Below are 19,898 nucleotides of genomic sequence, written 5' to 3'. Positions count from 1 at the left end.
TTGTTTTTCCATTTATATAGGTCTCTTGCAGTAGAGTTTTGTAGTTTTCTTTATATAGTCTTTTACATCCATAGTTAGATTTATTTGTAAGTATTTTTTTTTTAGGGGCTCAAAATAGAATTTTTAATTTAAAAGAACAGGTCATAGAATCAGTATTGGAAGGCCTTAGGGTAGAAATGCCACATATACTTCTTTGACATTTCAAAATTGCCTCTGTTTTTATATTTCCAAGGATGAGAACACTGGTTCTAGAACTACATTGCACATGCTTTAATTCTGCCTCAGCCTCTTATGAGCGCACAGACTTAACTCATCCTTCTTGAGCCCTCACTTCCTTTATCTGGAATGTGTTGTCAATGTTAGTAACTACCTCAAAGGGCTATTGTGAAGACTGAATGAATTAAACCATGTAAAATATTTAACAAAATGCTTGGCAAATGAGAAGTGCTCATTTAATGTTAGTTATTACTGTTAAGGGGAATGTAGTATGTTATTTAAGAAATAAAGAATTTGTGAAAAGAAAGAATAGTAACAGGATTCTAGAATCGCTGCTTAATTTTAGCACAGTTCTATTTTTTAAAGTTTATACTGTAACCCCAAACCAAGGCTTTGAATGGCATATTGTAAGATTTCATGCAAAAAAAAAAAAAAAAAAATCATTGGTAAAATATTTGTAACCCAAGCAGTGTCATTTTAAAGAGTTACTTTATTTTATAATCAACAAAATTTTTAAATTGAGTTTATTGTTGTTGTGTGATAATTATATTGAGTGCTTGCCTGAATCAGTTAGAAATGTCTGTTTTAAACTGAATATTCCCTTTACTTTTAGAGTAGGGCTAGGGTCTGGATGATAAACTATAAGTGAACTTGTCCTTGGCCACCCCCTCCTTTTTTATTTTTAGTTATTGGCGACAAAGAATTTTAGTTTCAGTTCTTTGTGAAAATAATTATAGATTCAGTTCTTTTGTTGCTCTAAATTTAGGAATAGAGTGGGGTCGCTAGCGAATTTGGCAGCCAGTTGGTATTAATTTTACATGTTATCTATTACAAAATTTCAACTCGTTTCTTCAGTTTTGATAAACGTGTGAATTAAACTATATTGGATTATGTGAGCTATGAACATATCAGTGCTATGTTCTAATTTTTAACAGTTTTGCCTAACATAACTGCATGGGAGAATTAAATGTATTGTTTTCCTAAAAACTGAATGTGCTTATTTTTAAAATATCAGAAAATATTTTGTTTTTGATGGTTTTCATGATTAGTAAATGTATTCATATTATTCTTGCGTTTGAAGGAGAGAATTGTGCTTAATGTCTGTTTTCTGAATTATAAGGGAAATACTACATTATACTTAAATTTTTTATTTACAGAAGGATAGTGCTTTTCATATTATCTGAGGCTATCTTTTTTTTTTTTTTTTCTAATTTACAGATTTTGGCTGATGAAGTTCACGCAGACTTTTATGTAGCTGTTCCAGAAATAATGTCTGAGCTTAATCCACTAAAGAAGAAACTAAAAAAAAGATTTCCAAAGTCTATTCGAAGTATGAATTTTTTTTTATTAATTGCAATGTGCTGTCAACAGGGTTCTTCTCAGCTTTCTTCATTTAGTGAACAAAAATGCAAATATTGTGTAGAATAAATAGTATGTCCTATTATTTGAGTTTTGTGTTATACGAGAACATGTGAATTAGCTTGTTTTTTCTTTTGCCATTGATATTGGTAAATTAATATAATTTGAAAACTTTTTAGTACCAGTTCTTTAAATTTACTGTACTATATTCTAGCTTCAAATTAAGGACTGTGTTAACCGTTAAGTATGTTATCATGATACTATTTTATTGACATTCAAACTTCTTTATTAATATAATGATGGAGCCCTGGTGAAGAAGTGGTTAAGAGCTCAGCTGCTCACTTATTTAAGCATTCAACATATGTATATATGAGTGCTTACCAATAATTGGAGTCCTGGTAATATAGTGGTTAAGAGCTTGGCTGCTAACCGAAAGGTCGGCCGTGCAAATCTACCAGCTGCTCCTTGGAAACCCATGGGACAGTTCTACTCTGTCCTATAGGGTTGCTATGAGTCAGAACTGACCGCACAGCAATGGGTTTGGTTTGGATTTTTTTTTTTTTTTTACGAATAAGCGCACGGCTCTGCAGATATTTTTCCCTAAGGATATTTTCAGGAACTTCTCCCTTATGGATATTCCCCTCTTAGGAAATCTAGTAAGAGAGGTAAGGTCGGTACACATATAGCCATACTATAAAGTGTGAGATATTATGTGATAAATTCACAAGGTGCTGTGGGTATTCAGTGGAGGAGAAGTGAGTTTACCTGTAGCTAGAGAAGACATCATGTAGGAGGAGATGTTTAAAACTGCACCTTGAATAATTAGATGAGTGGATTAAGGGAAATGTTATTTTAAGTGGAAGTAATATATTAATCATGGAGCCCTGGTGGCCCAGTGGTTAAGAGCTCAGACTGGTAACCAAAAGGTCGGCAATTTGAATCCACCAGCTGCTCCTTGGAAGTCCTGTGGGGCAGTTCTACCCTGTCCTATAGGGTTGCTCTGAGTCAGAATCAACTCGATGGCAACAGGTTTTTTTTTTTAACATATTAATCATAGACACTGAGGTAAGTGAGAAATTATAGACCAGGCATAAAAAATAGCAATTAATTCTCTTTGTCTGTAATGAATGAAAACCCTACATTGAATTGAAGGGGAGAATAGTGGAAAATGATGTGGAAAGGTAGATTGATGCCATATTGAGGAACATCTCAATTGATGGGCTAATGAACATGGATTTTTATTCTGTATTTAGCAGGAATCTTTTAGAATTTTTGGAAGTGGGGAGTGACAAGATCTGTTTTTATAGAGCTTTAATATGACAAGAATTTGTAAGATGTGTCGGTGAGCAGGAAGATGAGTTAGGTTGCAATTGCGACTAATGAAGGTAATAAAGGCTTATACCAAGGTCTTCATAAGAGACTGAAGTGAAGAGAACAAATGTAAAAGGTATCATGACTTTGCTGCTAGGTAGTTAGGAATGGACTGGTTGAGAGAGAGGAAAAGAAGAGCCAAATGATGATGAGATTTTTAAGCCTAGGGGCCTTTTTAAATATGGTGATGTAATTAGTATAAAAAAAAAAAAAAGAAAATTTTTTTTTTTTTTTAGAAGCAAGGATATGTCTAGAAAGAAAAATAAGCTCATTTGCAGACATGGTTTTTTAGGTGCTGCTGGATGTTTGGTATAGATAGGCATTATTTCCAGTAAAATTTTATAGTGTAAAGAGAACTTGTATTTTTAAATTAAGTAGATTTATCTTGAAGTTTCAACTAAAGAAAAAAGAAAACCTGCTAAAATTCTTCATACTTGGTAGCCACTAACACTTGTCTGAAATATCAAACTCAAATGAATTTTCCAAGTATTTTTGTTGTACTGGGGTTTTGTTTGTTTCTTTTTTGCTAAAAGTTTGTTTCTTTTTGCTAGCCTACATTAAATCAAGGATCCTTATTAAATACTGGACTGAGATTTAGCAGTTTTTATTAGAGGTTTCCATTGAATAGTGTTTGTTATAATGGGATTCGAGGTACTCTTTTCTAAGTAAGATGTAAAGGTAAACATTATTTTAAAAACTAAATGAAAATTGAATTTGAATTTGTTGAGAATATTTCTCATAATTTTTTGTTTCTAATGAAATTCAAGCTTATATCAGAACAAAATCATAACAGTACTAAATATAGTCAATTAAAATGGAACTGAATACCCAAAATATTCTTATTCAGCTCCTTGCTTTGCACAGTGAACTGACTTTTCACAGAAATTAATTTTGTCACTTTTGCTACATTACCATTATCTGTATAACTCCTTTGGCTTCTAATTTCTTTCATCTTGATTTTTTTTTTTTTTTCTAAGTACTTTCATTGCAAAATTGGAAACTGTTGTTTTTCAGTCTGAAAAGTTTTTAAATAACTTATTTCCTTATTCCAGGTAACAAAAGGTTTCCTTTAAAATGTTTGTTTTTATTGATGGGCTTTACCTTATTTCTATTTTCACAATGAAAACAACCTCTCTGTACCATGATCAAGTACCTGTGCGTGTCTGTGCCCCCCCCCCCATTTGCTTAACAAGACACCTTGAAAAACACAGACCTTTCTCCTCTTCTGATACTTCCTTTCACCCTCACTTGATCTGCTTACTAGCGCTGGCAAAGCATTTGTGTCCTTTAAACATGAAGACAAACGATTAACCTGTCAAAAATGTTAAAACAGGATACACCAGATGTGCATTAGAACAAATGAGGCATGTATTAATACATTTTCAGAACTTATTCAGATTCTTGTTTAGGAACATTTGATTCCCCTTATATCCAACAAAAGACTTGAGGGTAGAACAGAAATTATATTTTGAGCAAGTGGGTGAAATTAAAAAACAAGCCCCTGAGCACATTAGTTTCCGTTTTGTCTCAGTATTACTAATGGGAGTGGGTGTAACCATCTTGGCTGGATTGAATGTGCTTGTTGTGCAGCACATTTAATGCCGCAGTTTTATTTGTTTCAGTTGTATCGGTAACTATAGGCAAGCTATCCTGTGTTTCAAATGCACATTTGACTTTTTTTTCCAGTACTTGTTTGTTTCATAAAATAAAAGACATTTGAATCTTGATTTTTAAAGTTTCTTGGAAGAAATTTGGCCTCGTTCTGCTTTTCAGCTAGCTTTTTTCCCCCCATGTAAGTGCCCTCTGAAATTTCTTTCATCTCTAATATAGACATTTTTGTTGATATTTTCTTTAATTCTTAATTGTATTTATATTTATCATTTACTAAACAGAAGATACTAGCATGAAAACTATCTTGACTTTATGGAATCAGTTTTCTATTATGCATATTGGTATGGTTAGTACTGGGGCATTCATGGAAACAGCTTAATTCATACTAAATTATTGGCAGGTAGGAGGGAAAATTGGACATGCTAATGTGTGTTCCTTATAACATGTAGCATAGCTCTTGGAATTGAACACTGGTGGTCAGTCAGAGTCTTGTCCAAAGGATATTTACATCTACTGAGTAGGACACTGTTTTCTATAAGAAATTTGCTGTTATAGCATACTCAAGAGTAATGGGTGTTAAAACTATTGAAATTTAATGTGAAATGTCTTTACCTCATAAGATGACGTATTATACTTCAGAGTCTTACAGTATTGGAACAATTAGAGCTCTTTGGTTATATAAGGAAAAATACAAAAACAATTTTTGCAGCATAATAAATTTGAAAATATTCTAATTTTTTTCTCCTTCATGTATTAGTTTAAAATCTACTCATATGTGAAATCCACCATCTACTCCTTGGAACCCTTTGGGGCAGTTTTACTCTGTCCTGTACGGTCTCTATGAGTCAGAATTGACTCGATGGAAAATGTCAACAACAACATATGTGAAATATTCCAGTGATAATTAGATACTGTTATAATTATTATAGATGAATTATTAGTATGTTACAACTGGGTGTTTTATTCCTTCCTTCAATTCCCTTACTCTAACCATAGTGGCCATTATTCTTCCTCAGACTCGCTAAGTATTCTCCTTTCTCAGGTCTTTGGACTTATTGTTCCATCTACCTAGAAGGTTCTTTACTTACTTGCCTGGCTTGTTTTCTCACTCAGTTATCACCTAAATAAAGGGGCCTTTCATAACTGTCATCACCCCCTTCCTTACCTGTTATCTTTAGATATCTCATTATTGTGCTTTGATTTTTTTTTTTTTAGGATTTGACCATCCCTGGCATTTTTATTTGTGAGTGTGTGTTTGTTTACTCCCATTAGAGAAAGAGCACTTTCTGTTTTGTCCATTCCTGTATTCCCATGACCTAGAAGAGTACCTGGAACATAGTAGGAACTCAACAAATATTTGTGCAATGAATGAACATTTAATTCTGCATTCAGTTAATAGAAGATATAGAATCTAAACGCTATAACTAAAAAATGCATTATTAAAGACACAAGGAAAATATGAACCCAAGAGACAGAAAGGGCCATGTAAACCAGAGGCTCCATCAGCCTGAGACTGGAAGAACTAGATGGTGCCTGGCTATCACCAATGACCATCCTGACAGGGAACACAACAGAGAATCTCTGATGGAGCAGGAGAAAAGTGGGATGCAGACCTCACATTCTAGTAAAAAGACCAGACTTAATGGTCTGAGACTGGAGGGACCCCAGAGGTCATGGCCCCTGGACTCTGTTAGCCCAAAACTAAAACCATTCCCAAAGCCAACTCTTCAGACAAAGATTAGACTGGACTGTAAGACTTAAAATGGTACTGGTGAGGAGTGTGCTTCTTAGCTCAAGTAGACACATGAGACTACGTGGACAGCTCTTGTCTGGAGGCGAGATGAGAAGGCAGAGGGGACAGGAGCTGGTTGAATGAACAGGGGAAATACAGGGTAGAGAGAAGGAGTGTGCTGTTACATTGTAGGAAGAACAACTAGGGTCACATAACAATGTGTGTGTAAGTTTTTGTATGAGAAACTGACTTGAATTATAAACTTTCACTTAGAGCACAATAAAAAATAAACAAATAAATGGATTATCTAGAATTTATAGATTTTTATCAAGTTAGAATAATTGTATTTATAGTTAATGAGTACTATGTGCCAAGCCTTGGGTGTAATGGCTGTGAACAAGACAGAAAAGACCCTTGCCATTATGGAGCAAATGGTTTCGTTTTCTTCAATAAAAAATACTAGTTTAACTATGCTCAAACTTATTTAGTTAAACAAACAAAAAACGGCACATACCGCAAAAGCCTTTTTTTTGAGCTGGTTATCCTTTCCAGCTACCATCTTAGTTCTGCCTGTTGTTTCATACCAAGTTTTTCAAATGAATGGTGTTTAGTGATTGACTGCCTGCATTTCCTTACCAACCTTTATTTGTCCTTACTGTCTTTTCAGCCATAATTCAGCTAAAAAATGTTGCTGTTGGTAATAGTCACTGATCTTTCTTTTGCCTGAATCAAAGGTCTGTTCTTAGTTTTCTGCTTCTTAAACCTTTTACACTATACAATCCTAATTCACCTCCTTTCTCACTAACCATTCTTTTTTTGCCTTCCCTAGATTCTTTTATTCTGCTTGATTTTTTTCCCTGTAATATTTCCTGGTAAAAGAAAATAAGGGGGTACATCAAGGTGAAATACATGACCATATAGTTTAGTGCATGTTATGTTCATTATGGAAACTGAATAGAGAGAATTGGGGAAGAGAAAAAGAGAGGAAGAATGAGAGAAGAAAAATAGAAGAACATAAAAGCACAGAGAAAAAAGAAAGGGGAGAACCAGGAGAGCAATTACATAGCAACAAGGGATAACAGAGTCCTAGAAATAGCAATAAAGATTTAGCATTGGGCAATATTGAAAGGCAGAAAAAGAACACTGGTTAAGATAGATCTCCCTTAGCCTTGATTTCATTACTACCGTGACCTTGAGCAAGGAGCCCTGGTGGTACAGTGGTTAAGCACTTGGCTGCTAACCAAAAGATCAGTGGTCCAAACCCACCAGCTGCTCCATGGGAAAAAGATGTGGCAGCCTGCACCCGTAAAGATTATAGCCTTGGAAACCTCATGGGGCTGTTCTACTCTGTCTTATAGGGCTGCAGTGAGTCAGAATCGACTTGATGGCAGTGAATTTGGGTTTGTGACCTTGAGCTAAATTTTTAACCTTTTTGTGCCTTAGTTTATTCATGTATAAAATCTATTTCATGATATTATCTACCTTATAGTGTTTTGTGAGCAGAGCTTAGCACAGGTTGGGTAAGTAATTAGTGCATAATATATGTGAGCTATTATTGTTGATTCCCTGCAGTTTCTAGGGTAGCTGTTTATTCTCAACAGTTACTTTGTTCTTTTTCATGTCTTTGAATATCATTTTTAACTTTGTTAAATGTGTAGATTATTATTCAGTACTTACTATATGCCAGGCACTGTAATTAGTGCTGAGGACTGAAAGATGAAAAGATAATTCCCATCATTAAGGAGATAAAAGTTGAGAGGGGAGAGAAGTGAGAACAAATAGCTGCACTAGAATGTAGTAAGTATGCAAGTAGAAAGGTACAAAGTGCTTAGAGGAATAAGGAACAGCTTTGTAGAATCAGATTATACTGTAAAACCTGTGAAAGGCAGAACTTGTGTAAGGCAGAAACCTGTCAGAGGAGGAAAACTCAAATATTTTCCACTAAAACAAGTGATGGAAAAATGGTAACACTGTACCCTGCCAAAGGCTAAAAAGTTTAGCTTTCACAGGTTTCACTGTAAAAGCAAGTAGCAGGTAAGCTGAGGTTTAAGCATGAATATTACGTGCCCTCCTGACATGCATGGGGAGGATGTTCCAGGCAGAGGAAGTGGCCTGTACTGATGCACAAAAGTGTGAGAGAGTGAGTTGTGTTCAGGAAATTACAAGTAGCCTACTATCATTTGGAAACCCTGGTGGCGTAGTGGTTAAGACCTACGGCTGCTAACCAAAAGGTCGACAGTTCGAGACCACCAGCCACTCCTTGGAAACCCTATAGGGCAATTCTGTCCTGTGGGGTCGCTGTGAGTTGGAATTGACTTGATGGCAATGGGTGGTAGTAGTAGTAATACCATTTGGTACATAAAGTCTTATCAGGTAGTGGTGGTCAGTGAGGTTAGGTGTTGGGCCAGGTCACGGAGGGCTTTTTGTGCCATGCCGTAGAGGTTAGATTTTTAATCCTCTGTACAGATAGGAGCCATAAAAAAATATTGCACAGAAAAATGATATAAGATTTGCTTGTTAGAATGACTGTATGTGGGAGCTATGTAAGTGACAGGGTGGTAGTGTAGGGATGGCGTAAGCTGAAGAAGATGATCTAGGAGAGCAGGGACGATTGACAATATAGAGGCGAGAAGGGAGGAGTGGGCTTCATGCACAAGTGAGGAGGGATGGCCTTTGGTAGGAGCATAGACCGTTCATTCATGGTAACATGAAGGAAGGCAGTATTGTGGTTATAGACTCAGGTTAATCAGGAAATAATCCTTGAGTTCTCACTGCATACACGGCACCGTTCTTATGAAAACAACTTTTTAAAACTCTATCTAAGTTAGGGAGAGTTTAAGTAGATATAAAGATGTTTTAACCAGGTGCCTGTTCTGTGTATGACAGTATTCTTACTGTTTGTTATTGTATCATGTGCCATACCGTTCAGTATTCAATTATATCAAAATGTGATACTAATAAAAACTTAGTATTTTCCATTAATTGTTCCATCTTCCTGCGCCTTTTCTCTCAATTAGGTTGTAAGCTCCTCGTGGGTAATTGCTTTCATTTGTAGCTGAAATGCTCCTGAGTCATATTGAATAACTCATCAGATGATACCTAAACGTATGTCGAGGGTGTACTCACTATCCAGTGAGATCCTCGTGTTGACTAATCTTGGGAGTGGTGTATCATTAATGGCACATTCCTCATTATATTTCTTACCCTTCAAATAGTCAGGCTTTCTGTGCACAAAGTTAAAAATTTTCAAATGAAGTTATAGTGGCGTATTAAAAATACATACTTTGTGCATTAAATTTGAGTCATAGTGTTAACGATTAAAGATTAGGTAGATATGAGTTTATTTTTGGAATCTCCTTCTTGATCCCTTTCAATTCTTAGTTCTTTATTCTGATTCCATTTTTTCCTACTTAAATTCTATTACATCTCTTTTCCACCCTAATAGAGGACAAAGTGATATTAGAATCCAACAAGTTAAGTTTCAGTTCTTAATTTTTTTCCTCTTTATAGCTTCTATAATCATTCGAGCAGTAACAAACTGTCTCCAGACTGTTTCATTCACTATTATTTCTACTGCTAACTCCTGCCGCTTTCTAGTTCCTTCCCTTCTTTATGGTAAGGCAGGTCAGGTAAGTTCTGCACAAGGGTAAAAAGTTCTTAAAAGATTTCGAGACTCCACTGTTATTTTTTATCACAGATTATCGTATAGACTTCATTTAAATTTGTCATCTAAGTTTTTAAAGTACGATAAGTATTATCATTGCGTGTACTTATGTATTAGTTATCAATTGCTGTGAAACAATATTACTACAAATTTAGTGGCTTAAAATAACACATACATATTATTTCCTGTTTCTGTGTGTCAGAAGCACAGATACTGCTAAGCTGGGTCCTCTGCTTCAGGGTTTTACAAAGCCCCAATCAAGGTGTTGACCAGGCTGTGATCTTTTCTGAGACTTGACTAGTGAAGGATCTGCTTCCGAACTCATATATATGGGTGTTGGCACAATTCAATTCCTTGCCAATAAGGCTGCTTGACCAAGGGCCTCAATTTCTTGCTGGCTGTTAGCAGGAAGCCACCCTCAACTTCTTGCTTCATGACCCTCTCCAATAGGCAGCTTGCTTCTTCAAAGCCGCTAGGGGAGAGAGTCTGCTCCAAGACGGGCATTCACATTTTACTGGTTATGTAAGCAAGTTGCAGTTCTCATCCACACTCTAGGAGAGGGAATGACACAAGGGCCTGAACAGCAGAAAACGGGGATCAGAAGGACTACCCTAGAGTCTGTCCGCCACAACTTGTGTGTTATACCTTCACATGGGATAAACTTTTATTGTATTCAGTAATTTTTGCTAGTTTTTTCAGATGTAGTGATAACTTTGGATTTTTTTTTTTTCCTAACCAGAATCCATTGGCCGTGACATCCCCCAAATGCTTGAATTATTTAAAACTGGACATGAAATTGAGGTAGATGAAGAAAGGGAAAACTTTCTCAAGACCAAAATAGCAACAGTAAGTGGAAATTATCAAATAATGTTCTTTTCATTTATGTTCAGATAATACATTAATAACTTATAATATTATAATATGCCAATTCTTTGAGGCTTTTCTAAGCACTGGTATTAGGAGTGGCACTAAATATACTCAGATAATTTTATTTTATAGCTCGAACTCATAAATTTTAATGGTGCTTGAGAAGGCCTTCCTTCCACAGTTATGTGTCTTTCCCTCACATTTAATTGGACTCTCCCTTATTTGATTATCTATTCTGTGTATTTTTTGTGTCTAATATTTTAAGCTTATTCATTGTAGGAACTAATATTGTTTATCCACCAGAGAACATTGCATTATGCTGAGCACTTCCTAGGTATTTAATACTCCTTTAATGTAATTGAGTAATTGGCTTTATTTTTATGAATTGTTTTTGCCTTTCCTTTTGAATTTTTGTTGTTATGTTAAAAAAATTGTTTGTCTACTTAAAGAAGAAGATGGAAATCAATATCCAAAGCCATTTTTAGGACACTAAAATAAATATGTCAGTTTTACAGGACTTTGTTTTTAAATATATAAAAACAAAAAAACCCACTGCCGTCGAGTCTATTCCGACTCATAGCAACCCTGTAGGACAGAGTAGAGCGGCCCCATAGAGTTTCCAAGGAGCCCCTGGCGGATTTGAACTGCCGACCTCTTGATTAGCAGCCATAACACTTAACCAGTGTGCCACTGGGGTTTCCTTTTAAATATATAGACATTAAAAACATTAAAATTATTTGCAGATATCTTCTTTATACTAAAGAATCTCTTAAGTGCCTATTTAATGTGTAAGTTTTTTCCTGTTTAATAAGTATAGGAATAATAGTAACAGTGATAGCAAAATAAATAATACTTATTATGTGCCAGGCACTATTCTAAACACTTTTCTTTTATTAAGTCTTTTAATCTTTTAATCCTCAACCTTATGTGAGGTAAAACTATCATCCCCATTTTGTAGACGAAGGCATGGAAACCCAGAGAGGTTAAATTACTTTTTCAAGTTCTTTCAGCTAGTATGAGGCAGAATAGGTGTTTGAACCTTGTCAGTACTCTAGACAGTCCAGGCTCTTTACCTCTGTACTACCTTGCCTCATGGCTGATATTATTTACCTCATAGCTGTTATTCCTCCTCTTCCTCCTCCTATCCTACACTTAAGAGGAATTCTGCATTATAGCCAACAGCTACCAATCCCAGCTAATTGAGCTGTGCCCACTATACATTGTCAGAAATGTAAAGAAGGCACTCAGTAGTTCTGTGACAGAAAACCTTGCTTTAGAAAGGGAGCAAAGCAGCTTTAATCCAGTTAAGGATCGGAAAGCCTCCACTTGCCTTACTATCAAAGCTTAGCTCCACTTCATTTGGCACTTAGCTCTGCTAGAATCTGATGTTGGAATTTCCTTGTTCCCAAAAGGTCCTTGGCAGTGCTTCTTATTGTTTAGTGATGACAATATTTAGGGCAAAAAACAAATGAAAAAAAATTTTTTTAGAGAAATGTCCTAGAGGTGTAGAGATTTAGGTTTGAATGCCTGCGCTGATACTTAAGGGGTGGCAGACTTTAAGCAAGTCTTAATGTTGTTATGCCTCAATTTCCTTATCTTTAAAATGTGTGTAGTAATACCTATTTCACGATGTGGTTTTGAAGATAAAATAACATTTTTAAATGTAGTAGCTATTGTTGTTGTTATTATTGTTCAGTCAAATTGGTTGGACTTTGGGACTATGGAAACCCTGGTGGCGTAGTGGTTAAGTGCTATAGCTACTAACCAAGAGATCGGCAGTTCAAATCCGCCAGGTGCTCCTTGGAAACTGCAGGGCAGTTCTACTCTGTCCAATAGGGTTGCTATGAGTTGGAATAGACTCGATGGCAGTGGGTTTTGGGACTATAGAATGTCCCCATAAAACTCTTCGTAGCTGGATTATGTCTGCCTTTTCTTAAGCAATGTTTGCAGTATATTCAGTATTTAATAGGTTTTCTAAGTCCTGAGTTGGTTAGAGTGTAAACAGCCATGGCATCCCATTCATTTTTCAACAGATACCATAGTGATTGAGAGCATGGGCTCCAGATTAGACTCCCTGGATCTTTTAGAAATATCTTTTTCTTAAAGACAAAGAAGTGAATCTATGTGTTTAAAGAGAATCTTTTTGAATGCTAAAGTATTATAATACAACCTAAATGGTTAACAGAGTGGGTTTTAGACTCATATTGTCTGGGTTCAACATTGTCTGGAGGTTCTAAGCAGTGCAGGCAGGCAAAAAAAAAAAGAGAGATAAAAAGGCATCCAGATTAGAAAAGAGTAAGTAAAATTGTCGTTATATTCACAGATGACATGATCTAGCTAGTAGATAAAATAAGTGAGTTAAGCCAGGCTGCAGGATGTAAGATGAATATGCAAAATTAGTTGTGTTTCTGCATACTAGCAACAAACAACTGGAAATTTAAATTAAAGAACAGTACCGTTTATAATAAAATTTTTAAAAAACATGAAATACTTAAGAATAAGGCTGACAAAAGATGTAAAAGACCCAGACACAGAAAACTTTAAAACATAGTTGAGAGAAATTAAAGAAGATCTTAATAAATGGTGATATGTACCAGTTCCTGGTCAATATTGTTAAAATGTTATTTCTCCTCAAAGTATTCTCTAAGGGACTTCTGGTTTCCGGTCCCCTATGTAAAGAACTTGAAAGTCATTACTTCTGGCTTTACAACAAGAAAAAAGCTGAAAAACTGAAAATCAACTCTTCTTAGAACTAAGGTATTCTGTAGACTCAGTGCAATCTCAGTCAAAATCCCAGCTATCTTTTTTATATAAATTAACAAGCTGATACTAAAATTCATAGGGAAATGCAAAGGAACTAAAATAGTCAAACCAACTTAGAAAAAGAACAAAGTTGGAGGTCTACCTGATTCCAAGACACAGAAAGCTACAGTAATTAAGACAGTGTGGTACTGATGTCAAAAGAGATAACAAGATCAATGGAATAGAATACAGAATACACGTATATGAAAAACTGATTTGTGAGTAAGATGGGAATTCATTCAGTGGAGAAAGAATAGTCTTTTCAACAAGTGGTACTGGAACAATTGGACATCCAGACGCAAAAAATGAACTTTAACCCATACTTAACACCATATACAACAACTAATTCAAAATGTATCAAAGACCTAAATCTAAAACCTATAAAACTTCAGAAATATCCCCTGAAATCTTAAAACTAAATAGTACATTAGCTTAACTAGTAAAAAACCTCTGCCTTGAGCATTATGCTCGTTTAAGATCTATCTATATGAGGTCAAACTGACAACAGCAACTTGAAAGATTAGATAGGAACGTTAAGGGACAGTAAACCAAAAACCCAAACCCAGTGCCGTCGAGTCAATTCCGACTCATAGTGACCCTATAGGACAGAGTAGAACTGCCCCACAGAGTTTCCAACAAGCACCTGGTGGATTTGAATTGCCAACCCTTTGGTTAGCAGCCATAGCACTTAACCACTACACCACCAGGGTTTCCTAAGTTTATGTTAATGGAGGAACAACTCAGGATGAGAATGTTTGCACAACTCAAAGAATGTAATCAATGTCACTGAATTGTACATGTAGAAACTGTTGAATTGTTGTATGTTTTGTTGTGTATATTCTCAACAACAATAAAATAAGTTGAAAAAAAACTTGCTCTTTAAAAAAACAAAAGAGTGAAAAGATAAATCAATGGAAGAAAATATTTGTAGATCATATATATACATATATGAGATATCCTAAATATATAAAGAACTCTCAAAACTCAATAATAAGATAACCAACAGCCTAATTTTTTAAAAAAGTGGGCAAAAGATTTGAACATACCTCACCAAGAAGATACGCAGGTGACAGATAAATACATGAAAAGATACTCAAGATCATTAGTTGTTAGGGTAATGCAAAAAATACCATAATGAGAGATTAAGCACACACCTAGTAGAATAACTAAAATTAAAGAAACTGACCATACTAAGCGCTGGTGAGGACGTGAAGGGAATAGAACTTTCATACACCGCGTGTGGGTGTGTAAAATTATACAACCTCTTTGGCAAACATTTTGCAATTTCTTAAAAAAGTTTATCTTTTACCTACTATATAATTCTGCCATTCCACCTTTAGATATTTACCCAAGAGAAATGCAGACATATATCCATACAAAGACTTGTAAACAAATGTCCCTATCATTTGGATATTTATTATATCCCCAAACTGGAAATATTTCAAATGTCCATCAATGGGTGAATGTATAAAGAAACTGAGCTACATGCATACAATGGAATGCTCTTTAGTAATAAAAAGGAATAAACTGTTCATATATACTACAACACATAACTAATTTCAGAATAATTAGTATCAAGTGAAAGAAGCCAGACAAAAAGGTATACATACTGCATGCTTCTATTTATATAAAATTCTGGCAAATGCAAACTCATGTGTAGTGATCGCCCATCAGTGATTGCCTTGAGGACAAGGGTAGGTGAGTAGGGGCAGAGGAGAGGTATTACAAAGGAGTGTGAGGAATTTTGAGGATGATCAATATGTTTATTATCCTGACTGTTGGGATAGTTTCAAGGATGTATACATATGTGAAAACTTAATACTTTAAGAATGTGCAGTATGTCCAATGGAATACTAAAAAAAAAACTAGTCAGCAATAAAAAGGAGCAAACTATGAATACGTGCTATGACGTGGATGAATCTCAAAAACACTATGCTCAAAGAGCCCAGGCACAGGAAATCCCATACTGTGTGAGTCTATTTCTATGAAATATCCAGAGAAGGCAAATCAACAAAGACAAAAATAGATTAGTGATTGCTGTGGCAGGAACAGGGGAAACGAGCTTTAGCAGTAAATGTTCATGAGAGATCATATTTGGGTGATGAAGAGAATTCTAAAACTGATCTATGGTAATGGCTGCACAATGCAATAAGCTTACTAAAAAATCTTTGAAAAGTACTCTTGAACAGAGTGAATTATATGATATGCAAAATATGCCTCAAAGTTTTTAAAAAATGTACAGTATGTCAAGCATGCCTCAATAAAGCTGTTTAAAAAAGGAAAACAAATCCTTTAGCATTTTACCTGATACAAAATAATTATACTATACATTTTATTTATGATTGCAGTGATCAGAGATAATAACAGATCGGATTTTTAGGGAAGATTTCAAAGCATTGTAATATATCCCCCTTAAAAGTTTAAGATTTCCATGAGCGATGTTGTTTTTTTATACACTTGGGAATATTGAAGATGTGGTAGCCTTTATTTTTGCAGCCTGTCAGGAGAATTTGATTTAGAGTGGGTGGGCAGATGAAAGGGCACTGACAGCATCACACACCTGTTAGAGGTCCTTCCTCCTCATTTTGGATAAGAGGATGGTATCAGAACAGGGTCAAAAAACTATGACCTAGGGACCAAATCCAGCCATGGCTTGTTTTGTATGGCTTATAGACTAAGAATGGTCTTTACAGTTTTAATGGTTTCCAAAAAGAAAAATATTCTACGGAGACCATTTGTGGCCACAAACCTAACATATTTGCTCATATTTGCTCGTTACAAATAGTTTGTTGACCCCAGATCTAGAAATAAAAGTTTTTGGGTAGAGAGAATTGGAATGGTTTTGTGTATCTATTTGCATGTAGGTAAGAGATTGTATCACTTTAGTCATTTCATCTTAATGTCCCATTATGTTTCTGTGAAGGGTCTGTACTGCCACATTGCTTCAAGATCTGGTTCTAGGTATTGATGTAATGCAAAATTGATCTTCAGTAGTTTCAACTGGTTTTCCTTCTGTATCAAAGTGATAAATAAAATCAGTTGAACGATCTTTCTTAATTACCTGACTTGAAGATTAGCATCTTGGGTTTTAGAGCTAAGCCACTAATGTTTGTATATCAGAACTATATGAAAGTTTTCACAGTTGGCCAGTATCTAATTTGTCAGCAGTACCTGCGAGTAAATTATTTTCATCCTTAATCTTTCTTATCCTTTGTAGCTGTAATTTACATATTCATGAAATTGATTGTCTCTATGATATCAGTGAAAATGTTCAAATGATGTGTTGAACATCATCCATATAGAACATGTTATTACTGGAATATTTTATCTTTCAGTCAGTTATATTACTGTTGTATAGCCAACATATATTTTCTCACTTTTGGCATGAAGAATAAGTTGTTTGGGATGAAAGAGAGTTGCTAAGTGATCAAATTTAAGGGAAAAAATTAAGATTTTTTAAAGTCTAAAAGTAAAGGACTACAGGGAAGAATTCAGCACATTTCTTCAGTTGGACTCTAAATTTTTTTTTTAATTAAATGATCATGGCTCTTTCCATGAAATAGGAACAAACAGGAGACCAGTTCTCAAAAAATGAAGTTGGGACATATTATGTTCCTGACCTATGTTTACATTCTAAATAGTAGTTTAATTTCAGAAAGTAATTAAATAATTTTGAAAGGATTTATCTGTGTTTTTAGTATAGAAAAAAAATATAATGTTCATAATTCTGTTGTTGAGATAACCCTGTTGATGTTTTAAAACTTTAAAATTAATATATGCACATGGTTGAATTCAAACAGTTCGCAAAGTATGTAAGGAACTGCAATTGTTTTCTTATGGAACTGCTATTAGTAGTTTTACTTTTTTTTTTTTAGTCCTTTAGGAATGTTAAGGCAAAGATATAAACACCTTTACAAAATTATTTTATGTATGAGATATTATGCCATATACACTGTTCTGTAGCTTTCTTTTCCATAGCTTATAGCATGGATGTCTTCAAAAGTGCAAAGATAACTTGCCACCCTCTTTTTAATGGCTGCATAGTATTATATTCCATTGTGTGCATGTACTGCAATTTAAAAATGTGTTTCCTATTGATGGACATTTACTTCATGTCTCGTTTTTTGCTATTAGAAATCATACTTTAATGACATTCTTATATATACATATTCACAGTTTTTTCCAAGTATATCCATAACGTAAATTTCTAGAAACGGAATCTGTAATACCAAATACTCTGTAAAATGCTTGCACTAATTTATAATTCATTCAACAGTGTGTTAAAATGCCTGTTTCTTCACACTGTCACCAACATTGGGTATTATCAAACATTTTTATCAGTATGATAGGTGATAAAGTATTAGGGGTGTGTGTTTGCTTTGACAGTGTAAAGGTTCCAAGTTGAGCTTTATCGTAGTTTTTTTATTTGGTTATAATCTATTCTACATCTTAATATTCTGAGTCCTGCCTCCCTACCCCTTTCCCTTCTTATTTCTTTTCATGTTCCCAGCCCTACCCTGATTTTTCACCGTTCTTTTTTTTTTCTGTGTGGGCTTCTCTGACTCCCTTTACTGTGGACCGTGTCTGACATACCTCTGCCATAACCCACTGTGTTTACCAGTGCCTGCTAAGTGAAATGGACAAGAGCCATGGTCATTGAAGGTTGAGTGCTTGTAAAATTGAAGTGTTCACAAACACAGATTGCCTGGCACCTGCTTATTTTTCTGATCCATACTATAATGGATATTTTCACTGTATCCTATATTTAAAAAGTTATCTTTTATTGACTTTTCTTAATCTGTATTCTCTGAATAGAACAAATTATTATTAGATCATTTATAGTTTAAGAAAAACAAAAAAAAATCCCAACAATATATAATTTCTGTTTAGCGAGTATTTTTTTAAAGTGTCTACTCTGTGCCAGGCAAAATGCTGGTGATTAAAGAATAAGACCTTTTTTCTCAGGAAAGACACAGTCTAGCAGGGGAGATAGATAGGAAAATAAATTGCAGGAATGTGTAGTAAGTGTAACAACGGAGTATATATAAGATATGGAAGTTGCACAAAAGAATCAACGATTGGTGTAATCATGTCATGGAGCAAGTCAGGCATTTCTAGGAGGAGTTTGAAAATATACACCAGGTATATTAGAGGTCATTATTCATCTTCTTTCACCATACCTGTTCAATCTGTATGCTGAGCAAATAATCTGAGAAGCTTGACCGTATGAAGAAGAACAGGGCATCAGGATTGGAGGAAGACTCATTAACAACCTGCGTTATACAGATGACACAACCTTGCCTGCTGAAAGTGAAGAGGACTTGAAGCACTTAATAATGAAGATCAAAGACCACAGCCTTCAGTATGGATTGCACCTTGACCTAAAGAAAACAAAAACCCTCACAACCGGACCAATGAGCAACATCATGATAAACGGAGAAAAGATTGAAGTTGTCAAGGATTTCATTTTACTTGGATCCACAATCAACAGCCATGGAAGCAGCAGTCAAGAAATCAAAAGACTCATTGCATTGGGTAAATCTGCTGCTAAGGACCTCTTTAAAGTGTTGAAGAGCTAAGATGTCACCTTGGAGACTAAGGTGCGCCTGACCCAAGCCATGGCATTTTCGATCGCATCATATGCATGTGAAAGCTGGGAAATGAATAAGGAAGACCGAAGAAGAATTGACGCCTTTGAATTGTGGTGTTGGCAAAGAGTACTGAATATACCACGGACCACAAGAACGAACATATCTGTCTTGGAAGAAGTACAATCAAAATGCTCCTTAGAAGCAAGGATGGCAAGACTGTGTCTTACATACTTTGGACATGTTTCAGGAGGGATCATTCCCTGGAGAAGGACATCATGCTTGGCAAAGTACAGGGTCAGCGGAAAAGAGGAAAACCCTCAGTGAGGTGGATTGACACAGTGGCTACAACAGTGAACTCAAGCATAACAACGATTGTAAAGATAGCTCAGGACCAGGCAGTGTTTCATTCTGTTGTGCATAGGTTCGCTATGAGTCGGAACCAACTCAACGGCACCTAACAACAAAAAATTCGTATTATAGAATGATACACAAAGTGATGAGTGAACTAGTAACTGCTGTACTGCATTTATGTGCTTTTCAAACCATCTAAGTTCTTGAATAAGAGGGAAGGTGGATGGGGGTTATCAATAAGTAGAGTACACATACACACCTTTCTTTTCTATGTATATTTTATATATATATTGTTGTTGGTTGCAGTCATCTCTGAGTAATGGCAATCATATGT

General features: G+C 35.2%; 1 protein-coding gene across 10 annotated transcripts in view; it reads left to right on the top strand.

Moving 5' to 3' along the window:
- The window catches only part of MRPL1 (mitochondrial ribosomal protein L1), a 155,576-nt gene that overhangs the window by 102,077 nt on the left and 33,601 nt on the right, over positions 1–19,898 (top strand). For all 10 annotated transcript variants that reach the window (XM_064285674.1, XM_064285675.1, XM_064285676.1 and 7 more), the window contains 2 exons: positions 1,435–1,546; positions 10,693–10,799. In XM_064285674.1, coding sequence (XP_064141744.1) covers positions 1,435–1,546; positions 10,693–10,799 — 219 coding nt within the window. The remainder of the gene's footprint in view (positions 1–1,434; positions 1,547–10,692; positions 10,800–19,898) is intronic.

This window comes from Loxodonta africana, chromosome 5 (assembly GCF_030014295.1).
Source record: "Loxodonta africana isolate mLoxAfr1 chromosome 5, mLoxAfr1.hap2, whole genome shotgun sequence".
Classification (NCBI taxonomy): Eukaryota; Metazoa; Chordata; class Mammalia; order Proboscidea; family Elephantidae; genus Loxodonta; species Loxodonta africana.
This window is presented reverse-complemented; position numbering and strand designations above follow the sequence as displayed.